The sequence below is a fragment of the Mchenga conophoros genome, linkage group LG17 (genome assembly GCF_057382185.1).
Source record: "Mchenga conophoros isolate Kocher_MC1m ecotype Shallow Benthic linkage group LG17, M_conophoros_male_GT1.1, whole genome shotgun sequence".
Lineage (NCBI taxonomy): Eukaryota > Metazoa > Chordata > Actinopteri > Cichliformes > Cichlidae > Mchenga > Mchenga conophoros.
The window spans coordinates 26,148,359-26,170,266 of record NC_140542.1 but is presented as its reverse complement, the minus strand read 5'-3'; the positions used below and the strand labels follow the sequence as shown (position 1 = coordinate 26,170,266).

At 40.2% G+C, this 21,908-nt stretch overlaps 1 protein-coding gene across 4 annotated transcripts in view; it reads right to left on the bottom strand.

The window, feature by feature from the left end:
- Nucleotides 1-994: 994 nt before the first annotated feature.
- Nucleotides 995-21,908, bottom strand: part of sema3c (sema domain, immunoglobulin domain (Ig), short basic domain, secreted, (semaphorin) 3C) — a 45,329-nt gene continuing 24,415 nt past the window's right edge. For 3 of the 4 annotated variants that reach the window (XM_085252971.1, XM_085252972.1, XM_085252973.1), the window contains exons 5-17: nt 19,641-19,760; nt 17,322-17,412; nt 15,014-15,133; nt 14,583-14,924; nt 13,965-14,034; nt 12,086-12,230; nt 11,566-11,788; nt 8,611-8,699; nt 7,061-7,102; nt 6,652-6,809; nt 5,692-5,759; nt 4,795-4,925; nt 995-2,833 (exon numbers count right to left, since the gene is read on the bottom strand). In XM_085252971.1, the coding sequence (XP_085109097.1) occupies nt 2,411-2,833; nt 4,795-4,925; nt 5,692-5,759; nt 6,652-6,809; nt 7,061-7,102; nt 8,611-8,699; nt 11,566-11,788; nt 12,086-12,230; nt 13,965-14,034; nt 14,583-14,924; nt 15,014-15,133; nt 17,322-17,412; nt 19,641-19,760 (2,022 nt within the window). In that variant the 3' untranslated portion in view covers nt 995-2,410. The remainder of the gene's footprint in view (nt 2,834-4,794; nt 4,926-5,691; nt 5,760-6,651; nt 6,810-7,060; nt 7,103-8,610; nt 8,700-11,565; nt 11,789-12,085; nt 12,231-13,964; nt 14,035-14,582; nt 14,925-15,013; nt 15,134-17,321; nt 17,413-19,640; nt 19,761-21,908) is intronic. The other variant, XM_085252974.1, reaches the window with a different exon arrangement.

Here is a 21,908-nt window from a genome sequence, read left to right as displayed (position 1 = left end):
TATGCATTCCACACTGTATATAAATGCCACTTGTTTTGCACATATTCAACTCTGTATATTTTATATATTTTATTATTATTATTATTATTATTATTATTATTATTTTATTTTATTTTTTTACTATTTAATTTGTAAAAATGTGTACACACACACACACACACACACACACACACACACGTAGGAAAATATTTAGTATACACATCCAGAAATGCATACACTATTATATATTGTACATATATTTATTAGTTTCAGGTTGGCCATTCTTGTATTTTGCTCGTTTGTGTTGTTGTGTTTGCACATCTCTGTTGCTTGTGGGGCTCGCACACAAGAATTTCACTTGCATGTGCTGTGCCAGTGTGCCTGCACATGTGATGTGACAATAAAAAGTGATTTGATTTTGGTGATGATATTTGGTATCCAGCTACTACCCAGAGACTAAATTGCAGTTTTCAGTGGAGTCCACAGGGTTACACACCAGAGGCTCAACAAAAATTTAATTTCAATCTCCCTACTAAATCCTCAGGCGAGCAATTTTGTCCACTCAGACAAAGCCTTCAAACTGGTACAGGAGTGGAAACTTTTGAAAAAGAAAGCATGGAGTCCTACTTGAAAGTTTTCTTGCTAATCCATGACTGTTGGCATTTTATTGTGTTTTTCTATCCAGGTATACTATTGCATAGTGAATCAAAATGTGATGGCACTTTAATGCATTCATAATTCCATTAATTTTCACAAGACCTCCAGTACCACAAGCTGAAATCCAGACCCCCAAACAATGACAGAGCCTCCACCATGTTTAATGGATGGCTGCTCACACTCATTGTTGTACCTTTTTCTGTACATACTGATACACTTTGAACCAAAAATGTAAAATTCAGACCCGTTGCCAACTTTTGTACAGTACTGTAGTATTAAAAATGTACAGGACCATTAGAAGTTTGTCTTGTGCTGTGGTTGTACAGTAAACACTAAGATTTGTTGGTAAAACTGGGAGTGATCTGAACAAATTTATTCAGGCTACCATGACATTAATAAATAGAAATACATATTTTTCATAGGACTAAAATTACACTGTTGACATGATGCTGGAGAGATCTGTACGAGAGAACGCTAGAAAGTCTTTTTCTCAAAATCAAAATAATACTGTATGCCTCTACAATTTGCAGACAGTCGCAGTTAGTTGGCGAAATATGTTGAAATTATATACACATTTAAAACACAATACCTGGCACGACATTAAATTAAAAGAATGAAACATCCAAACAAACAGAGAAACAACAACAAAAAGCTCTGTACACAAGCAACAAATAATCGCTATCTACATTAACTATGCTTAGGAGGAAAAAATTGGCTTTTCACATATGTTGAAGGCTCTAAATCACAGACTACCTCACTGACAATTACTACTTCTGAATTAAAAGTATGTCCAAGTTGCTGGAGATAGCTCAGAAAATGTGGATCCAATAACGGATACTGTCGTGTTTCAGCAGCTGCGTAGTTTTACACTAATTAAAATGTGCGTATCTGCTAGCTTGGTTGCTAAAATCTAACCGAGGCAAGGATTTAAGACACCTTCTATGAACATGCGTCTGTGTTGGAAATGAGAGAATTATGATACAATATGCAGATTAAACATGAGGCACATACAGCACATGTACATCTGAGTAGTAGGAATAAATATAGACGACATGTATGCAACAAAAATTGCCATTTGGGTAGCATCAGCACTGGACGTAAAGCTTGGCCTTTGAACTAATAGAGTTTTAACTTTCGTCCCTTCAACACCACACTTTTTATTGCCGTGGGCTCTTAGCATGACCATTGTTTTTGTAAACAGTATGCTAACTACATATATTCTCAAAGTCCTGTAGAGTGTCCCATAATTTAATCGTTTGGTTAGTTAAAAAATAAAATATTCAAAAAGGAGTAGCATCTAATAAACATGCATCTGCCTATTGCTTGTCCCTTTTCAAACAGCTCCATTTAACACGAGCTTTTTAAATGACTTTCCTCTTCTTTCAAGAAGCACAAATTGACTGTGAGCTGTTGTCCAACTAGTTCAAATTCTACTCCCGCTTTAAAATATAGCGGCGACCTGACATGTATTATGGTTAGCAATGTCAGCAGAGACAACAGATTCTTAGTGGCAGTCATAATAGGGCTGCTTTGATTTGTGTTGTGACTGTGAAAAAAAAAGAATGGCTCATGTCACAGCCTTCTGGTCACAGTACCTCATGCAAAAAAAAGGACATATTGCTATATAACATTTCCCCATGCTTCTCCCTCTAATGTCTATCAACTACGGAGCTCTGAGGTTGAGATGAAAGTTGGAATATGGGGATCTGTAACTGTTTTGTGGGGACTATAGGAAGTTGTGCATGTCTGTTTTTGCAGCTGCAAGCTCCTTCTGTCAGTCCTCTGGGTGATTGCGTCTATTGCGGCTCTTCCTCCGGTCCAGCAATGGTTTCAGTTTGGCCAAATCCCCTCTGAGAGGTCCGGGCGGCTCCGATGGCTGCTGCTGCTGCCTCTGTTGGAGGTTCTTGAGCTCCTTTCTCTCTTTGCAGTATTGTTGCACTGCCAGGTTCTCTGCGGGACTGAAGGCTGCCAAAAGGACCTTGGGGTGCAAAGAGCTGGTCCATGCCCAAGGCGACTGCTGCTTGTCTGTCAGCATGCTCACCATGGCTTCACTCAGCACATGCAAACGGATTTTGGCGACAGTGCGTTTAAAGCCATTCTCGGAGGTCAGGCAGTAGTAAAGACCCTGGTCGGACAGCTGCACAGAGCGGATGAGGAGGCCGTGCTCGGTGGAGAGGACGCGGTCACTCAGCTTAACCTGCAAAAATATGCAACAAAAATCCTGGCTAAAAAATGCAGATTTAAGGGATCACTTAATGATTAATAAGATAAGATTCTTTATTGTCGTTATTCAAGAATGTACAGCAAAATTATGGTGCACCGCCAGGATAAGGACTCTTTGCAATCAGCTAATGAACACCTATGAGAAGACTAACATTTTTAACATTAATAAAGGGACTATTGCTTGTAAGACCGTTGTTTATTCCTCTAGTATGGTTATTTTTTACTTTAATTTGTCACTCAATAACGTAGGGCACAGATTTATTGCATGACTGGAGACATTATAGGAGAGAGACTCTTAAGAAATCCTGATAAGAAGCCTGTCAGAAAATTGTGCAATGGCAAGGATGACCGTTGTATGACTTGTCACACCCTCAAAAGTCAAATTAGGAAACATGTTTATTCATTTATGCATGTGCTTTTATCCACTGGCTAAATAAATGCCTGTAATAAATATCTTGGTGCTATCAAGAGGGATGGCGAGTGGCGAGACTTGACTAGGACATTCAAGTCTCAGTTATTCATGATTACTGATTAGAAGATCGGAAGACAGCAAACTGTGAATGTATATTTTTTTTCTAAAAAAAATTGAAGTACCCCAAATTTTATATGTGTTTACTGCTCAAAATTATAGTCAATAATGACTAAAAGTACGCCTGAAATGTTAATTTAAACCTAAGAGCTGTGGGAAGTTTAAGTGTTGGTTTGGCCACCTGAAAGTTAAAGTTAAAGACTTAAACTTCATTGCAAATGCTTTGGTCACCAGGATATTGATGTCATTGCCTGTACTTTATATAGAATGCTTCTTACTTGTCTGTAAACCCCTGCCAACTACTTGCTAAGCAGTAACAAAACTGAAGAGTGTGACTTAAAGTGGAAACAAAGACTATTTGTCTTCATAGCAAAAGCTGCTACATTTAAAAAGGTGTTGTTACAGCAGTAAGGAACAACCTTTAATTTGAAGGCGGACATTCTCTGATTCAGATGTGGTTCGCACTGTTAGAAGTTTAACTATAACTCAGAGGTTAGTTAGCAAGTGTTTGCAGACAAGGCCTTCCATGCAAACTACAAGCCACTGTGGCAATCTGTGCGATCAATGCACTAATAAGGGAGTTTTGGGGGCAGTGCTCTCCTTGCAATCGATTTCACCAAGTGACAGGCAGCAACCTACACCAACCACTTGCCAACCAATTAGGGAACACACATTTTTCCCTAGGGACTAGAGGTTGCCAGGGAGTCACTGCAATGACAGGTATTTTAGATATATGTGCTTGAAGCGCTTGAAGCTTCATGAGACTCGTCCTTACAGCTTACCACTGCATACAGCATACTACTTCCAAATCAGTCTGGCCTCAATTTGGAAAAGGCTCCAGTGATTACACATCATAAAACTGAAGTGATTTATTTTAAGATCCCCCCCCCCCCTCCCCCATGCAACCCTGCTCGACAGAGGTGAGAGCTAAATGCATAAAAGATGTGTTTTCATCATGCCCAGCTTTGTTTAAACTTTCGCTGCCTTTTAAAATGCTCCCTCTATTTAAGTGCCGTCAAACATTTGCAAAATGTTTCCCCACTGAGCATTGAGTGTGTCGAGCCATTAGTAAAGGCCCATATCATGTTTGATCTGTATCAACACTTATTACGATACTCCCCTGCCAATAAGCATTAAGAGTGTCATTCCTCAGGCAGTGCACATCCTGATAACTCATATGAGCTCACTGGATTGTTACGACATGTTTAATCTTTGCTGTAATATTTAACCAAACACTGGAGCAACCCCCTACGGGCTGACAACAGGACATCTAATCAAATCGCTTGCATCGTGAAGGGTTTATCTTGTTAAATTCTGCAGCTAAAGTGGGCCGTAACATTGACCTCTTGGAGGTCAATGTTAATGGAATTATGAATGCATTAAAGTGCTTTAAATGTCAAACAGACCTCTTTTCTTCTGTCATTGTCTCGCTGAATCAGCCAGCGAATAGACGCCTGAGGAGACTTGGGAAGACACTCCAGAAAAGTGGTGTTGTTTTTTACGCCGTACTGTGTCATCTCCACTGCGTTCCTGTAGGCTAACAGACACAAAGACACACACGCAGACACAGGCAGACACATGCACAGGGTCAAGAAAGGCAATTCATACGTCATTTGCTGACAGACACAAAGAGCACAGATGGACTCAAATCTGTCTCAAGCCTCAACAGTGAGAGCGAGATGTTGACTCAAAGCTTAGTCTGACACCTGCGGCACAACCGAACCCCACCCCAGACTTCATTTTCCACTAACAATATACACTTTGACGTATCAAACCAATTCACTTATTAACTGTGTCATTTTTCTCCTATCTAAACGGTTCATCACTCAGTCGGGTGTATGACAGGGTTGCGACTAATTAGCGGTAATGGCCATATGGCTGGTTCCCCACGCTCGTGTTAATTTAGTAAAGTAAACTGTTCATGGAAATTGAACACTCTGGGGAGCCGATTCTCTCCTCTCATTAAACCGCACCTGCTAGTGGACTGGATATATATTCATGAAGAATGAAGTCTGGAGTACGAACTCAAAAATAGGCCTAAATGCTAGCAGAACACACACAGAAATATGTGCAGGCACAGGCTGTGTGTAAACCTCAAATGAACTTACATTAGGGAAGAAAACTTACAAATCCAGTTTATCAAAACAGCATTAGCATTCATGAAGAGTCATGTTTCTGGCCACCTATACAAATATTAGTCTAATAACTAAACCTCTTTTAGCTCTGTTTTGAATCTTTCACATTAATCAGGATGCCTTGAGCCATTGTTACCTTTAAAAGGATATTTCCGGAGCTTTAATTACCTTTTAAATTGAATCCTCTACACTGAGTGAGTGGATTTCCATGCATAATATCCTGCCTTCTGCTTCTCCTGAAAGAAGGAGGGAAAAAAACTTGGTCGATGGCTTACAAAATAAAATACACAATCATAACAACCGTCCGTCTGTCATATTGAAATGGTGGAAGAAGCAGTCGCTGCCAAAACAATATGAGGAAAATCTGACCATGTTCTTCCACTCGGTGTAGAACACTCATATATAACAGCTTGAGGAAAAAAGCAAGTAAACAGCTGACACATTTCAGAGACATTCTCTGCAGAAAAACAGAGACGCGCCTTTTGTTCTACGACCAAACTAAATTTGGCCTGCGTCTGACTGAACTGTCAGGAGACAGGCAGCTGGTCCTTAAAGGAACCAGAGAGACACCGGAGCAGAGGCGAGGTGTCGCTCATACCTCCTCGTCTGTGTTATGTCTAGGCGCCGGAAGGGAAACTACAAAAGTGGAATCTGGCTTACACAGAAGTGTGCACTGAAGGATTGCAGTCATGTGATCTTTTGGCCTTCACAAGTTTTGAGCAAAACGTTCTATTTCAGTTTAACGTATAGCACATCAGTTGCTTCCCATGCTTTGGAAAGTCGATTGGTTTGATATTTGCTGTAACTTCACTGGCTACTGTAAACCTCACTGTAATAATCCTGCAAATTGCAAAATGTTAAGTATAATCAAAGTGAACAAAAATAGTGTTTAATATTGAAAAATGTAAAAGTCGCTAATGTTTATTTAAGACTCGTGAAAGTTTTGCCTCCATGAATGGGTTTCCTGTCAACACCTATCAGTGCTTATTACCACTGAATAATTTGTTTGGGGGCTTGCAGAATGTTTTTTCATGCAATACAAGAAAGCAATCCTCACTGGGTACAATTAAATTTAATACTAGCAGGAAACTGTAGCTATAAACCCTCAAACTGGAAACGTTTGTCTACCTTTTGCCAGTGGGGTAGAAGCGGGAGCAGCTCAGTCCATCCCAGGCACAGTAGGGGTCTCTGGCGAGGCAGCAGTCAGCGCAAGCTGAGCCGTAAGCCTGACAACGGTGCAGGGAGACCTGCGAGACCCCGAACTCCGAGCTGGCGTACAGCTGTTGCTGCAAAATAAACAGTTCAAATGTCAGCAGCCCTGTTTGTCTTAATAAGTGGCCGGCTGACAGGAAAATGAGGCAGGGCGCAAGAAAAAAAAAAAAACGGCTTATTATTTCCGTGCCTTTGGGAGGCTTATCACGCACAGGAGATTACTGTTGAATGCATTACGTAGTGGCCTTGGACAGTGAATGTTTTTAAACAATATAAGTGCACTTAAGATAAGCAGATGCATACATAACATATTCAGAATGCTTACTTTTTTAGAGGATATTCTTAAGTTTGTAACAGGAGCCTTATTCTGAAAAACAGCAAAGACAAAAACAAAGTTCAGAGTTTGTGTGTTGATGAAATAAACGTAGAACTTTCTGGAAAATATACATTTTAATTCACAACACTTAGATGAGAAAACAAATACCAGACTTTATGGTAATTATATAGCAAAGAATGGGCGCTCTCAGAGTTCTTGTTTCATGAAATACAGTCCAAAATAAATCAGGCCCTATGAAGCTATTGCCTATAGAGTGTTCTACAGGAATAGTTCTCCAGGCGTCTTGAAGGAACCTCAAAGCTCTTCGTTGGATGTTGGCTGCTTTTGTTTCTATTCTGTGTTATGATGATCCCACACTGCTTCAATAATGCTGAAGGAAGTCAGGGCTTTGGGGAGGCCAGTCCATGACTGATAGTTTTCTATTGTATGTTTTTCTATCCAGGTATCCTTTTGCTGTAATGGCAGTATGTTTGTGATTGTGTTCATGCTGGAAGATAAAGCTGTTGCCATCTGCTTCCCAGATGGTATTATTAATGCATACTCTCTGCATTTATATTTCCATCAATTATGATAAGATAAGAAGCCAACAATCAGTCATGAAAGAGCCTCCACCCTCATTTGCCAATGGCAGTAGACTAACTGTTGTACCTCTTGCCTGACGTCTTCCCTACATATTTATGATGGGGTGAACCAAAAAAAACGAAAATTGGGATTCATCCCTTCATAAGACCTAATAACCTGATATTTACTTTACAGATGTTGATATTTATGATATTAACTTTATAGACTTCAAGACACCTCTTGATCTTGAAAAAGAGCTTGCAAAGCAAACATAATCACAAGGACTGCAATGCTGGTGCAAAAAAGCACAAATCAGTCTAGAACAGGGGTAGGCAACTCCAGGCCTCGAGTGCCGGGGTCCTGCAGGTTTTAGATATCACCCTGGGTCAACACACCTGAATCAAATGATTAGTTCATTAGCAGGCCTCTGGAGAATTTCAAGTTATGTTGAGGAGGTGTTGAGGTAATTTAGCCATCTGAATCAGCTGTGTTGGATCAAGGACACATCTAAAAACCTGCAGGACACTGGCACTCGAGGCCCGGAGTTGCCTACCCCTGGTCTAGAATAACTCTGGACAGATGTCTTTAGTAGCCTGAGAAATAAATTATGTCTTCTAAAGAGACAAATCTCTTTAGATTGAAGTCTATGTGTGGCACCATTTGGTAGAAAGATCAAAGGAGACTTTTTCTTCTGATCACAGGTCTATCACCTAAGATAAAGCAACATATGCAAAGGTTCACTTGAGGGTGACTTCCAGACTTGGAGTATGCTAGCATGTTTCTCATCACTCTACACTGCTCTGCACTACAGAACATCCATCTCGCAAATGCCACCCTGCCTTTTGTCTGTCTGCCCTTGGTCTTTGTGTAGTGGCCAAACACATCCTCCTCCCAGTCCCTGCCTTTGATTTAAGGGGAGAAAGGGGATTAAAGTGAAAGAGAAAAAAAAAGAGAGAAGGAAGAAATACAGAGCAGACCTTAAACACTTCCAGCTCCTCCAGGATCAGATCGTCATGCAGGGAATGGTTGCTGGGTAGCACAATCACCTTCTGTATTGTACCTTTGTCTGAAGGGCAAAAAAGCACACGTCTCGTGAGTTCCAACCACACACATGCATTTAACTACCGTGTGAAACAGATACGGCTACGCAGCAATGAACCTCTAGAGTTGTGAGGCATCAGTAAAAGCAGAACACGACTGCTGGTGGAAAAAACCCCACCAGCTCCACCAGCAGTCTGTTTGTCTTTGCCCATGTTTGCTTTTGAATTAGGCATGATAGCCATGACCAGTTTCCAAAAACAAAATCAGCTGTGACAGGAGTGGGAATGGAAGCTCTTAAGGCAGGTCAAGGACCACAAAAAGGGCAAAATGCAGCTCTATCCTCATCAGTATGGCTCTTTTGGCCTGGGAATTTGAGCAGCAGAGCAGGGAGGAGGAGGAGGAGGAGGGGGGTACAGTAACAGCTCCTGGAAATGCCTGATAAGACCGTCTCCCCCATCCTTGAGACAAAGCGCCATTTCAGGAGCAGATATGGGTACGCGGCACTGGCTACTCTTCAAAAATCAAGGCAGGAGGAACAGAAAGGAGAGGCTGCTCGATAAACACCGGCAGCTGGGCGAGAGACTCCCAGAGCAGTTTGCTGAATGCCAATGTTCACACGTGGACAATTACAAGCATGAATGCACACGCACTTCTGCTAACAAACACACATTTTTCTATTATCTAAATCTGGTGTTTTTAAGCACAGAAACACACTGGCATATATTCGACAAATATTCACTACACAGCAAGCTGTTGCACAATATTGCATGTCAACTAAATCAGAACTGTAGAACCGTTTTGGAACTGCATCACTTCGAATGCTTAAGTTATACTTCTGCAGCAAAACTATGTAGAGCCTATGCAGCTAATGTAAGTGACTGATATTGTTACCAAACTTTATGTTTCACATATTAGTGTTAGATTATGGTATAGGCTGCAGTGTAGGGTTTCAGAAGGTTTTGCACTTATGATGCACCGACAGCATAGATGTAACGATTTAATGGGTCTGGCATTTTTCACTTTTTTTACTTTGTCAGTGAGGTTTGGATCATTGGAATATTTGTGATACATGACAGGTTTCTGGAGACTGGGTGTCATCTTGTCAGCCAGTATTTTGGTATATCTGCTTATGGCATTCATGTTGTTGTCTGTAAATATCAGCCCACCACTTCCTCAGCCTTTTGTACTCACGCAGCGCCATAAAACTGTAGCACCACCATGATAATACTGTTATCACGTGGGTCAATGGGTTGAAAATGAGAAAAGTGTTGATCATACATTTAGGCTGATGAGAAAATAATCACATGTTACTCTGCTTTATCTCAATGATCACATGCAACTTTTAGCATTACATTTTTTTCTGTCAGGCCTTTTTTTTATAGCATAATTTGTTCATAAAAATTATTTCTGCAAGTGCAAGCCATTCTAGCATTTTCAATGACTTGACATTTAAGTGATGTTTTACAATGGTGTCCCTCATTTAACCTTATACTCAGGAGGTAGCGACTTTCTAAAAAAGTGGCAATCCATTATAGATCCTCCTTCCTTATGTAATGGAAAAAAATCTACTTTTAATGGACTTTATCTTTTGCTCTGATCTATCCGTGCACTGATTTATACTGCATGCAGCGCCATGTTGACCTGTTTGAGCTGAGTGGCAACAACACAAGTACTCCAGCTTATCTGTGTATCTGATAACCAGCTGTGTCATTGAGTTTCCAAGCAATAACCTGTTCAGAAAGAAAATGTCACTATCAGCCTCTGTGTACTGCATGTCATTGTAAATGAATTTATAGTAGCACTTAAAGCTCACCTTCCTAGAACAGGAATATGGTGGTGCCACAGTCTTCGGAAAAGACGATGGCTATATTTGAATGTGCTGATGCCACGATGTAGGTCTTATATGGAATCCAGTTTGTATTTATTTTATACACAGCGTCTTTGCACCGCAAACATTGATCTCACTTCAATTAAATATATTTAAATGAGCTAGTAAAATTAAAATATTGAGATGCTGGTAGTCTGGCTGGTTCGTTTTTATATTTTTTTGTGTGAAGAAACAAAGAAAAATGCATCCCACTGCTCTTTAAGAGGCAAAACACCCATCCTGTAATACCTGGACTATTATGCCTCTACTACCAGGGCTTTGTTGACCTCACTTGGACCTCGTGCATCTTCTCATCAGGTGGAAAAAGCCAGAGAGGGGCTTAACTTCTTAAGGAAGTTAAAGCACACTCACCTCCCTCATCACCTGCTGAGCTGACCCTCTACTGGTCAGCAGTAGAGAACCTTCTGACCTGCTGTTGCACAGCAGGAAACAGGAAAGATCTGAAACAAGTGGTGAGGGCAGCAGAGTGTATTATCGTCTAATATAAATAAGACCTTCCTTTGGTTGTGTTTACAACAGCTGACTGTAAAAGAAAGCTAGTTGTATTATAATGGACCACACCCACCCCAGACATCAGCCTCTGAGGAAAAGATTAAGCTCAATCAGGTCCAAAACTAACAGATAAAAAAAAAAACCAGTTTCTCCCCATTGGCAGTAACCAGTAAGCCCCTCTTCGCTCCCTAAAGCTCTGTTGACCTTTAGCTCTGTTATCTTTATAGTATAGTCTCTTTTTGTCTTTTGCTGTCAAAAGAGCTGAAGAGCTACGAAATATTTGTTCTTTGTTGCACGAACAATGACAATAAAGGACTATTCTATCGTATTTCAACACAAAATTACATCTATCGGAAATATTCTGCATGAGACACCTGCCTAAGGTATTTTTTAAATACCAGAACTAATACCAGAAAGCTGAGGCCTGTAGAATGCAGTCATATTGTTTTTGTCACATGTGTACAAAAACCATATTTAAAGTGTTTCTGTATCTGAACTGCAGAACGCGTACCTGTGCCAAGGAAGAGCACCTGGTAGTTGCCGTCAGCGGCCATGACCTGGTCCACAGCCACTGCCGTGTATTTATAATCAGCATTCGTACGAACCACCAGGGGTCTCCTCCCCACCGGATAGATGGCGTTAAACATTACAGGATGGTTGCGGACAAAGGTCACCACATCATCTGGGAACTCCTTTGTTGTCTGAATGTCAGGTGTGAAGGCTCCACCAGGACACTGCAGAAACATAGGGCGGGTTTGAACAGTGCAAAAACAAAATCTCATTCATTCATTTCCACAAGTTCTTTTTCTTTTTATCAATTAATGAAAATTTAAATAAACAGAAAATAGTATTGCAAGTCCTGCTGCAGAGAAAATACCTTACTTATTGTTTAATGGCTTTAAATTGTTTGGAAATGTTATTTAGAATATAAAACAATATGATCATACGCTCATATGTTAGTAATTATCGGTTATCTTATCATATCATGAAAAAGCAATAAAAAATGACTGTCTAGCCTAAATGTAACTTACAGTTCCAGGCCTTGGGTAGGGGATGCGCCCCTGGAATGCAATCCACTGAAAGTTGGGCCCTTCTCTATGAGCGAAGGGCCCGTTGAAGACTGTGAGAATGTCCGCCATGTTGTACACGCACACTGCTGAGCCTTTAAACACGGAGCTGAAACGACATGCACAACCTGGGTGAGACACTGCAACAGGAACCAGTATTCACCATCTCAAGACCCTCCCAGATGAAATATTCTGAGGTTGTTTATTAAGGTCTCCTTTTCTGAGTTGAGCCTGGGTGAACTTGCTGTCACGCTCCGCTGACAACAGCTCACCTATTTCCTCCTCGATGGTCTGATGTGGTTTGGCTCAGCCATTTAAAACCACGCTGCTTAACACATAAAAGAGGCTTTGTTGAAAAGGCGAACAGAAGCGTATTGTGCAAAGTGGAGAGAGGGAGGAAGAAAGCAGGAATAACACAGAGCTCAGAGACCTCGAGGACCTCAGTGTTTAGTTTGGCTGTTTTTTTTTTTGAGCCAGGAGACACTACTGCAGGCTCTACAATCCTGAGGTAACAAGTGGATCGAGGGTTGTGAGAGTGTCACACTTGGTTAAACAAACAGACCCAATTAAAGATCTGACCAGAAGTATCGAGTGATCACTTTTTCAAACTTCCAAATTTGCCTTGTTGCCCTGCTGGCTGTGCTTTCTGCTGGAGGAGAGCAGTTTCAGTAATCAGTTTGTTGAGAACATTTTTTTCAGTTACCACAGAAGCTCATGGATTTTTTCCTTGATCCTCTTTCTTTGTGTTTTTTAGTATTTTCTTTCCTATTATGTCATCCATGTCTTTTCCTCTCTTTCACTTACTGAGGTCCCCTGGGCCATGTATGTGTTCACTGTTTTGGTTTCTATAATTTATTTTCACAGTTTTTGCCTTCATTGACTTTTGTTGGTCAACTTTCTTCCTTCCTGCAGTGTATTTGATTTCTTTTTGTTCTTTTTTTAGTTCTTTTTGGGCCCATTTTAACAACTTAAACACAAACCTAATGATCTTTCACTACTGAACTCCTTGTACATATCTGAAACTGTCTTTAACTTTGTATAATTAAATGAATTTTAATGCTTTTTTAATCCATCCATCCGTCCGTCCATCCATCCTCTTCTGCTCATCTATTTTAAGGTCACAGAGGTGCTGACAGTGTAAAACATACATATAACCTCCACATTGGACAAATGAACTCAAGATCTTCTTGCTGTGAGGCAATAGTGCACCACTGTGCTACCCTGAATGCTGAAATGCTAGACATATATACCATACTGTGGCTATGAAATGAAATGAAAAAAATTATTTCCAGGATTTCAAAAATTAAATAAGTATCTAAAGATTTTTATGTTATTTCTTAAATTTCTGATATTATAAAAATACTCTGTGATATCAGGCTATTGTCTTCCAATATTTTTCTCAGATTTTTTTTATAATGTGTGTTTATCTAGTTGCTAAAAACCATGGCTGGGTTTCAGCTATTTAAAAAATGCAGTAACTAAATTCTTTGTGCACTCAACAATCCTACAGAGTATGCTTATGGAAGACATCCAACAACATCATGTCATATGAATTCTAACATTCACATGTGCTATAAATGTATCCCTCGCACTTGGTCTGCAACATGGCACAATGCTGCAGAGGATCTTGAGGAAAGAAAATCAAGGAATACCATATGGCCAAACCACCAGGACACTGTAATTGATAGTTCATCATCTGAATAAGCTGTTCTGCCACATGACACATGATATTTATATGTAAGTGGCCCTTTGACAAGCACATCCCCATCTGCTGATATCCCCTGAATGATTACCATACCTCTGAGGCCTACAGGAATGTTACAGTTGGCTTCATCGGCCTTACCTTGTGGAAGTGAACACGCCAAACACCAACAGGCCCTTGGGCAGATCCGTTTCCAGCAAAAACACACTTTCTATAAGGGAAAACACACAAAGAGAAAAGCACACACCTTCCAGTTTAATACCTTCAGCAAATTCCCCAAATCTCATTTCACATCATCCTACAGATAAAAAGGCCAAAGAGAGATGAATGCCTGATAAATGTACATGTTGACAGATGGAGTCTGGGTCTCAAATGCTACGTGCTGATGTTTGAAATTTGAGGCTAAGGCGAAGAAAGTCCTGGATGTGCTTATAGTTGAATACCAGGTAACCAAAAGCAACAGAACAATTGTTTTGAAACTGGACAAACGGCTGAAATTCTTATCCAGACCAAACATGGGACGTTCCCGGGATTGTTTATGGAGAAAGCAATCTGTTTGAAACCTTGGAACATAAATAGCAAGCTTTTGGAAATTAGCAATCTCTTTGGTTCTCGGCATTATATTTTTCAAACAGTAAAATTTGTTTAAACTTGGTCCGCAGACCATGAAGACCCCGAGCATGAAAATGATGTGTCAAAAGTAATACATTGATAATAACAGGGTGCATTGCTGCAAGTATGTTCTTCTGTTTAACTCACCAAGTTCATCAAAATGGGTTTCCGTGCCATCCTCCTCCACAACTGAACAAACCATCCTGGCTTTAAGAAAGGTGGTCCATTTATTGACCAGGCTGCGCTGTCCGCCAATATCATTCTGCCGACAAAAGCCGCACATAGCAACGCAAAAACACAAAAGAAACTGTGCTGGTTTATTTTGGCGAAAGCAAAAGGGACTTACCGGACACACTCTGGCCACCATGGTGTGGATATTCTTAGTATTTCCACTGTTATCTGTTAGCCTCTCGCGGAAGAAAAAATACAATTTGGAGTCATTGGGGTCTGTTCCATCTGGTATGAGGTGGGCGTCGATGAAAATGGGCTCTGAGTGAAACAGTGAAAAAGGTAAGAGGCCTTCTAGATCTTATTTGTGTGAATTCCTACTTTACATAGAAGCTCTGACATGTGCTCACCACTAAGCCACTTAGAGTTGTGCTGATCTGTCCGCACTGCATTTCTCTTGGTTAGGCTCCTGAAGATGGCAGCATCTGTCCCCATGAAGTCAATGTACATGCCTGAGAACAGCTCCTGATCTAGAAGAATGCACACAAGCCCAATCAACAACATTCCCACACAACAATCCTGAAAACATTACCACAATACACATAGAGCCTTGCATGACTTTGGTACATTCAGATGCTTTAGTAATATATTTATACCATTATTATTTTTTGAGAATGAACTCAAACCCAAACGCCTATAGCACTAACGGCACTTACACTCTGCGTGTGTCCTGCTGTTAATAAGCATGTTCCTCACAGCTGCTTCATGCTTTTTAGCATTCCTTTTCTCTCACTTAATCGTCTATCAGTTTCGGACCATATGTTTTGGAGGATGTGGGGCAAGTTAGGGGAGGATTAAGGGTATGTGGCCCGTATCCAAGCCAGCTAGCTAAGGGGTGAGTGTTGACAGTACTCAGACAGCGACACAGGGTCCAAAACATGAGGATTTGGAAATGAAACACAGCTTTTTATTGAGCCCAGACACTGCCTCAGATCTTTAGGGGCTCCGCGTGCTGCATCACTGCTTTCACAGCACTGCCTTTGACCCTGGCTTTGGATTATTCTGCACCCTTCCCTCTGGCTCCCTCCCGGTGATCTCTGACATCGCTCACTGGCTGGCAAAGCTGCTGCTGACATGGCAATACTCAGGTGTCAGAAAGCAGAGCTGAGGGTGGACTGTTTCGCCTTTAGACATGTCAACAGCAACCAAACACCCCTCGGCCAATCAGAGATCAAAGGAAGGAGAACTGGAGAAAGGGATGGGTTTAGCCTGACTTGACTGAAGTATTAACCTGGGGATTTCTTGTGTATTAAAATTAAACTACAATTTTAATTCACTTCACTTTTCTAGTGAGAAGGTGTAGGCTACAATGTTTGTTTGAATTCGTAGACCCATTTTTCATAAAAGGAAAATTTTATTTTTATTGCATTTCATATTGTGCAAACTGCATTCTGGATATAAACAACCACATTATATCAGCTCTTTGCAAGCACCTGCACAGAGAGCATCCTCATACAGGCGCATCACGTCTTTAACAGGTAACAATCTGTTTTTGCCTGTTCATGTTTCTAAAGTAGAATCACTGTGGTGTTCATTTTAAAGTCTCTTTGGGCTGGTTTTCATCTTGCTTTTGATGGCCGCTTTGTTTTATAGGAAAAAACTAAAGAAACTGCGTGTCCTCTTTAGGGCAGTCATTTGTTTTGGTGTGTTTGAGTGTAGCCCAATTGGTTAACTGGTAATTATGTATAATACATTTTGGGTCATTTTATGAAATAACAAAAAAGTAATGTAACAAGTAGTGTAACAATTAATTCCTCCAGCCGAATTACTTTGAAAGTAAAATGATGAGTAATGTGAAATACATTACTTTATTTGAGTAACGTCCCCAACACTGCCCATGGCAAACTGACGTTTGAGGTCAGAAGACACGCTGCTAACTTTAGCAGTGTGCAAGTGACATGGCACATAGCCATGTATATACAAACTTTAAAGAAAGGTTGGGTATGCACACCAAGCTTATAAACAGTACATTTGGATAATGACTGAAACTAGCACCACTGAAGTAACAATGGGCTGGGAGGTCAGTTTCTTCATCATAATTATGCAAATTCTCATGACCATTGATCAACAACTACTGATCAAAATATTTCCCCCACTTAAAACGCTACGTCCAGATGAACAGAATCAACCTTTGGAGACAAATTAGCTAATCTTGATTAGCTTTTGGAGACTAATTATCTATTGTTGATATTATTTGTTCAATACTTGCTAGCCTCTATGAGCAAGCCTCCAGTTTGAAAAAGTGATGCCAGTTTCAAAGTACCTTCCATCGTATAACTTCTATTTGTTCATTTGTTCAAGGCTCATTTGATAATTTGCCTAAGTAAAATGTTTATCAAGGACTCTTGAACTTCATTTACAGCCAAATAAATAACAATGCAGATTATAACTTAGGGTGTAAACCATAGTCATACGGCTGCATACGAAATGAGCCTGTCTTTGGTCGTCACGTCACAACAAAGGTATAGAAAAAGATTTCCCAGGCAAAAGGTCAGAGTGGCCATCTTTTAAATCTAGTGGCTTATGCATACTCTTGTTTTTGCTTCAAAAAGTTCACTCCAAAACAAAGGAAATGTAATTTTGTGGTGAAAAATAATGTTGTTTTCAGGGGTTTTATAAAAAAACAAGAAAATAGTAGATAGCGATTGAGGCACCTACTGAGCATGACAGAGACTGTATTCACTTGTGGATTGAAGGAGCACCTCCCTTTTCCTGACTCTGTCCTGGAGTCAATGTGAAATACTTGTTCCTGCCACAGAGAAAAAGAGGAAGTCAGACATTTTGGAGACAGTTTTATATGATACGTTCTTCTGTCTTGTGCTCTCTACCGCTATAAAACTGAATATTTGAGTGCAACAGTGTATTTTGCGTCCCACAGAGTAGCCCTGCTCAGAGCCTCCTTTAAGGAGACACAGAGGCTGTCCTGCCCTGGTCTACCTTAACTGCTCCATGTGGGATAGTAAAAGAACATTCCGTTTGGGAGGAGAAGAGGAGGAATTTCCCTGCTTATTTGTTGGACAGCCAACTCCTCTTCTCAGGCGGAAATGCTGCCAAGTTTCAACAGCCTCCTTGCGGCAGACTGGACAGTCCAAGCACCGCAGCAACCTAAGTAAATTATAGCACTTCCTGTCCCATCTTATTTAGATCTTGCCCATGGCGATGGTGCAGCTTCCTTGAATGGGGATGACGTCAGCTAAGCACTGTTATTCCAGGAAAATATGCCTGTTCGCCAAGAGGTTCTGGAAGTGGATAGACTCCATCTGGCAGGTCCTGTCATTAACCTCTACACTGCAAAAAATAGCCATCTTATTAATTTTAAAGCCCCTCTCATCTGAAAAAATGTCTTATTTATTTGTAATTCATTTGGCTCATTGACCTTTGTTAAGCAGCGTTGTTCCAAAAAATTTGCACAAAGATGAAGGGATAAACGTGCAGTTCATCATCCACAGATTATTTGATATTAAGTTCAGATTGTTTTTTTCCTTTTATTAGAAGGAGATCTATAAAGTAATTTTTTTTCAACAAATAAATATGCTATGTGCACTCGTGAAAAAGCAGACTTACGACACCATATAAAGATTTAAAGACTAAATAAAAGATTATTTCCCCGACTAAGACTGACATTTATCGCAGTATGTAATTCACTATGTGTTTTAGGAGTACTTGAAAAACTAAGGCCGAAAAACACTAACACGTGCAAAAAAATCTCGTTAGATCCATTCAACAGGCTGCAGCACGTTCACAACCTAGAGCAAAGGTCCATGATGAGAGCTCACTGTCAGCTTCCCACTACAACAGCTTGTTACACTTAACAGATCACTTTCTTTGAGACACTGACATGTTTGAGTTCAGAAGTTGCAAACATAGCAGTCTGCCTGTCAAACAAAAACCCCAAATGACAAAAGGCCCCGCGGTGAGGAAGGAGCCTGGTTTGCAGCTCTCTCGCTCTGCTTATTAGTGTTTGGCAGCAGCTGACGGTCTGTGGCTGAACGCTGCTCGCTCGGTGAGCACTTTTCTCCTGGAGGGCTTCCCCGCTCTTACTTTCAGGGCTGTGTGGCTGGAGATTAGAGCTCAGAATACAGCCATCCATCCTTGACACTAGACCTCAATTTTCTCTCTCTCAGCCTTAGCATCTCTGCTCTCATGTGGCATCAAATTGACTACATGAAAACTGTGCTCAAAAAAAGTTACGAGATGTATGTTTTTTTTTAACCATATGTTGACACTTCCAACTCCTAGGAGATCTGCGAAAACAATGTTGTGGTATGATTATAGCCATTTTTTCTCATGCACCAATTGACATCAGCTTAATGTATTTTCCGCACTTAGCGATTCTGAATTTTGCTGTTCTCATTCCAACAGTCAGTAATACAAGGAAAATTCAATTTTCATGTTATTATAGCAATCAATCAAAAACATGTCATGTTGGGTTCAAACCTCTAAATAATTGTACATAATTTGATTTGTTGCAAAAAAGGGGTAAACAGACCTCTTGAGGCATTTTTTATGATTACTGTCACACAGTGAATAAGATTCGCTTATTTTCTCTGTGTGCTAGTCACACTAATTTCACTCATCGCGCATTGTATTAACAGTCGACTAAAGTTTTCAGGAGCTAAATAAATTACATCATTTTAATTATATTTGCTCAACATAGTTGACACAAGCTTGTTTTGGAAATAACAGAGAAACCAAAACTTCCATAAACTTTACAAAGTGTCCTTAGCCTCACTTGTGCACCATTACAACCCAGTCATTTACAATATATTTACAGATGTACGAGAGTGCTAGACTTTATTTTATTTTTCCACTCTTGAGATCATGTCTGTGTATAATCACTCTGCGCAATGAGAATTTTAATCTGTAACAGCTGTTACAGTGCCAGTTGCAATGATCACCTACTCGGTGCTCCCCCAAAACATTTATTCCTTCATGAGTTTGCTTTTCTAATGAAGTGCTTCCTTCATTTATACCCACCTCTGGTCTGCGGCCCCTGTTGACATACACACAGACGGGACTATACGCTCCACTGCCACACATGAACAGATGAGTCCTGTTATAAGGCTGCACCACCCGGATGAAGTTCCCACAGCCGTGCTAGAAAATAAGGATAAACAATGAGAGGCACATGCTAATGTAAGTGATGTAGATTTAAGAGAACAAACGAGACACTTTTTCTCTAAAAAATTCAATTTTGAATTCATAAGCTCTTGCTTAATTTAATGAAATCAGGGATTTAGCATCTGTATCCTTTGCTGATCCAGTAAGAAGGGGCTTTCTGGTATTAAATGTAAGCTAATGTGAACTAACTGACTTTATGACTCTACTTAGAGAGACCTCAAATAAACTAAACTAAATGAAACAACTGAACTGACTCTTTAGACCAGTGGTGTCAAACATGTGGCCTGAGGGCCAAAATTAGCCTAGCAAAGACTTTAATTCTGCCTACTGCCTTTACAATGTGTCCACAGTGAAATAAAGAACAAACAGAAAAATATTTAACAAAAATGTTGTTTTATAATTACAGGGCAGTCTGCGAAATGAGCTATCAAAACTTTTTCTGTAACTTCAAAACATTTTTCTTCCAATTTAAGCACAAAGAGCCATGCTGACTAATTTATTTCATTAAATAGAGCATTATTTCTTTATCATGTACAAAAACTGAGATGTGCTGTTGAAATCACACTTTTCCTTATATTAAGAAATCACAGTGATTTTAATGTGGAGATAAACTTGAGATCAAAGTGTGCTCTATGTGGTCCCTGATGTAAAATAAGTTTGACATTCATGCTTTAGACTGTTCTTTACTTAATTTTAATATTAATTATATCAATAAACAGAGGAAAGGTATGTAGACTAAAGAGATTTTAATACGGTACTATCTTTAATCAAAGGCAGCCTCAAGTGGCCGTGACAGGAACTGCAGTTTTTAGGTCCTACAGCACTGGCTCAGGATTGGTTGTGCCATAACAAAAGTTGAATGTTTTAACTGATTTTCATTTATAGCCATGGTGCACTTAGTCCCACAGGTATTCATATTTGAAGTTATATTTAATCTTTACAGTTATTACAGCAATAACAAAGATAATCACTGCTGCCTTTTTTTTTAATCCCACAGATTGCACCAGACCAGCCGCTGAGGAGAGACCTAATTCGTGTTATATAGCCAAGGAGACACACAAATAAAGAACCTATTTGTCGCTCTGGAAGTATCTCTTTCCCATATGCGGGAGTAATTCAAACTTATCTCACTGTTGTTGTGACGGTTATAAAATCACATGCTGCACAATAAAAGGATCCCAGAGCTCACAGGTCTGGTATTAAGGGCAGTGGAAAAAACGTGTCAGCGGTATATGTGACATATCTAGGTAAGACTGACTACTACTCTCACTTCATCTCTTCATCTCTGCTTCCACTTTCCAAACCCCACAGCTGTAGGTGTGCTGGACTTTGTGGCTAATTAAGCCCGAGTTTGCAGAAAATGAGTGGAGAAGTGAGGAGAAAGAAGTGGGGAGAAGAACACATGTCCAGGGAGCTGTCAGGAACTTGGCCAAGGCTGCTGGAATGACAGCTGCTGCGGCGCATGGTCACTGCACAAGGCTCCACTGAGAGCGATCAATGCAAAGTAACAAAACTTTTTTACTGACACACACCCACATCTATCATGTTTCGTACTGTTTTTTCTGTTTTTTTTTAAATCTAACTCTCTGTCTGTCTCATCAAATCCTTCTGAGGCCTTTCAAACTCAAATATATATGAGCTATCATGTTTGATTTCATGTTTCCTGATATAAATACAGCCTTCTTTTAAAGTTTATCATTTGACAAAGCAGCAAACAGACTTAATATCCCCCATGATGCTACATGCGTGACCAAGCTTGTGAGAGGGGAGACTGTGTACGAGAGAAAAAAAAAAACTGCAGTGTGGTGTAAAAAGAAAAGAAAGGGAGAGATGTTAAAGGAGTTGGAAAAAGTGACCAAGGAAAAATGGTAAGATGGAAACAGAAAGTAAAATCTTTAAAGGAAAACTCGCAGGGATTCAATAAGAAAAGGCATGACAGAAGGGAGAAGAGGCCATCAAGTGGCTCCACACAGAGATGGCTCACCCAAATATTTGTGGTAGCCTGTCTGCAGCAGGCTTGCTATGAGTCAGAGCAGCACAAATCACACCATGACTGGAAACAGCTTTTTTTTCCCTGTATCTGCAACAGCATGTTGAATAAAACCCTGGCTCTGTTAGCCCAGG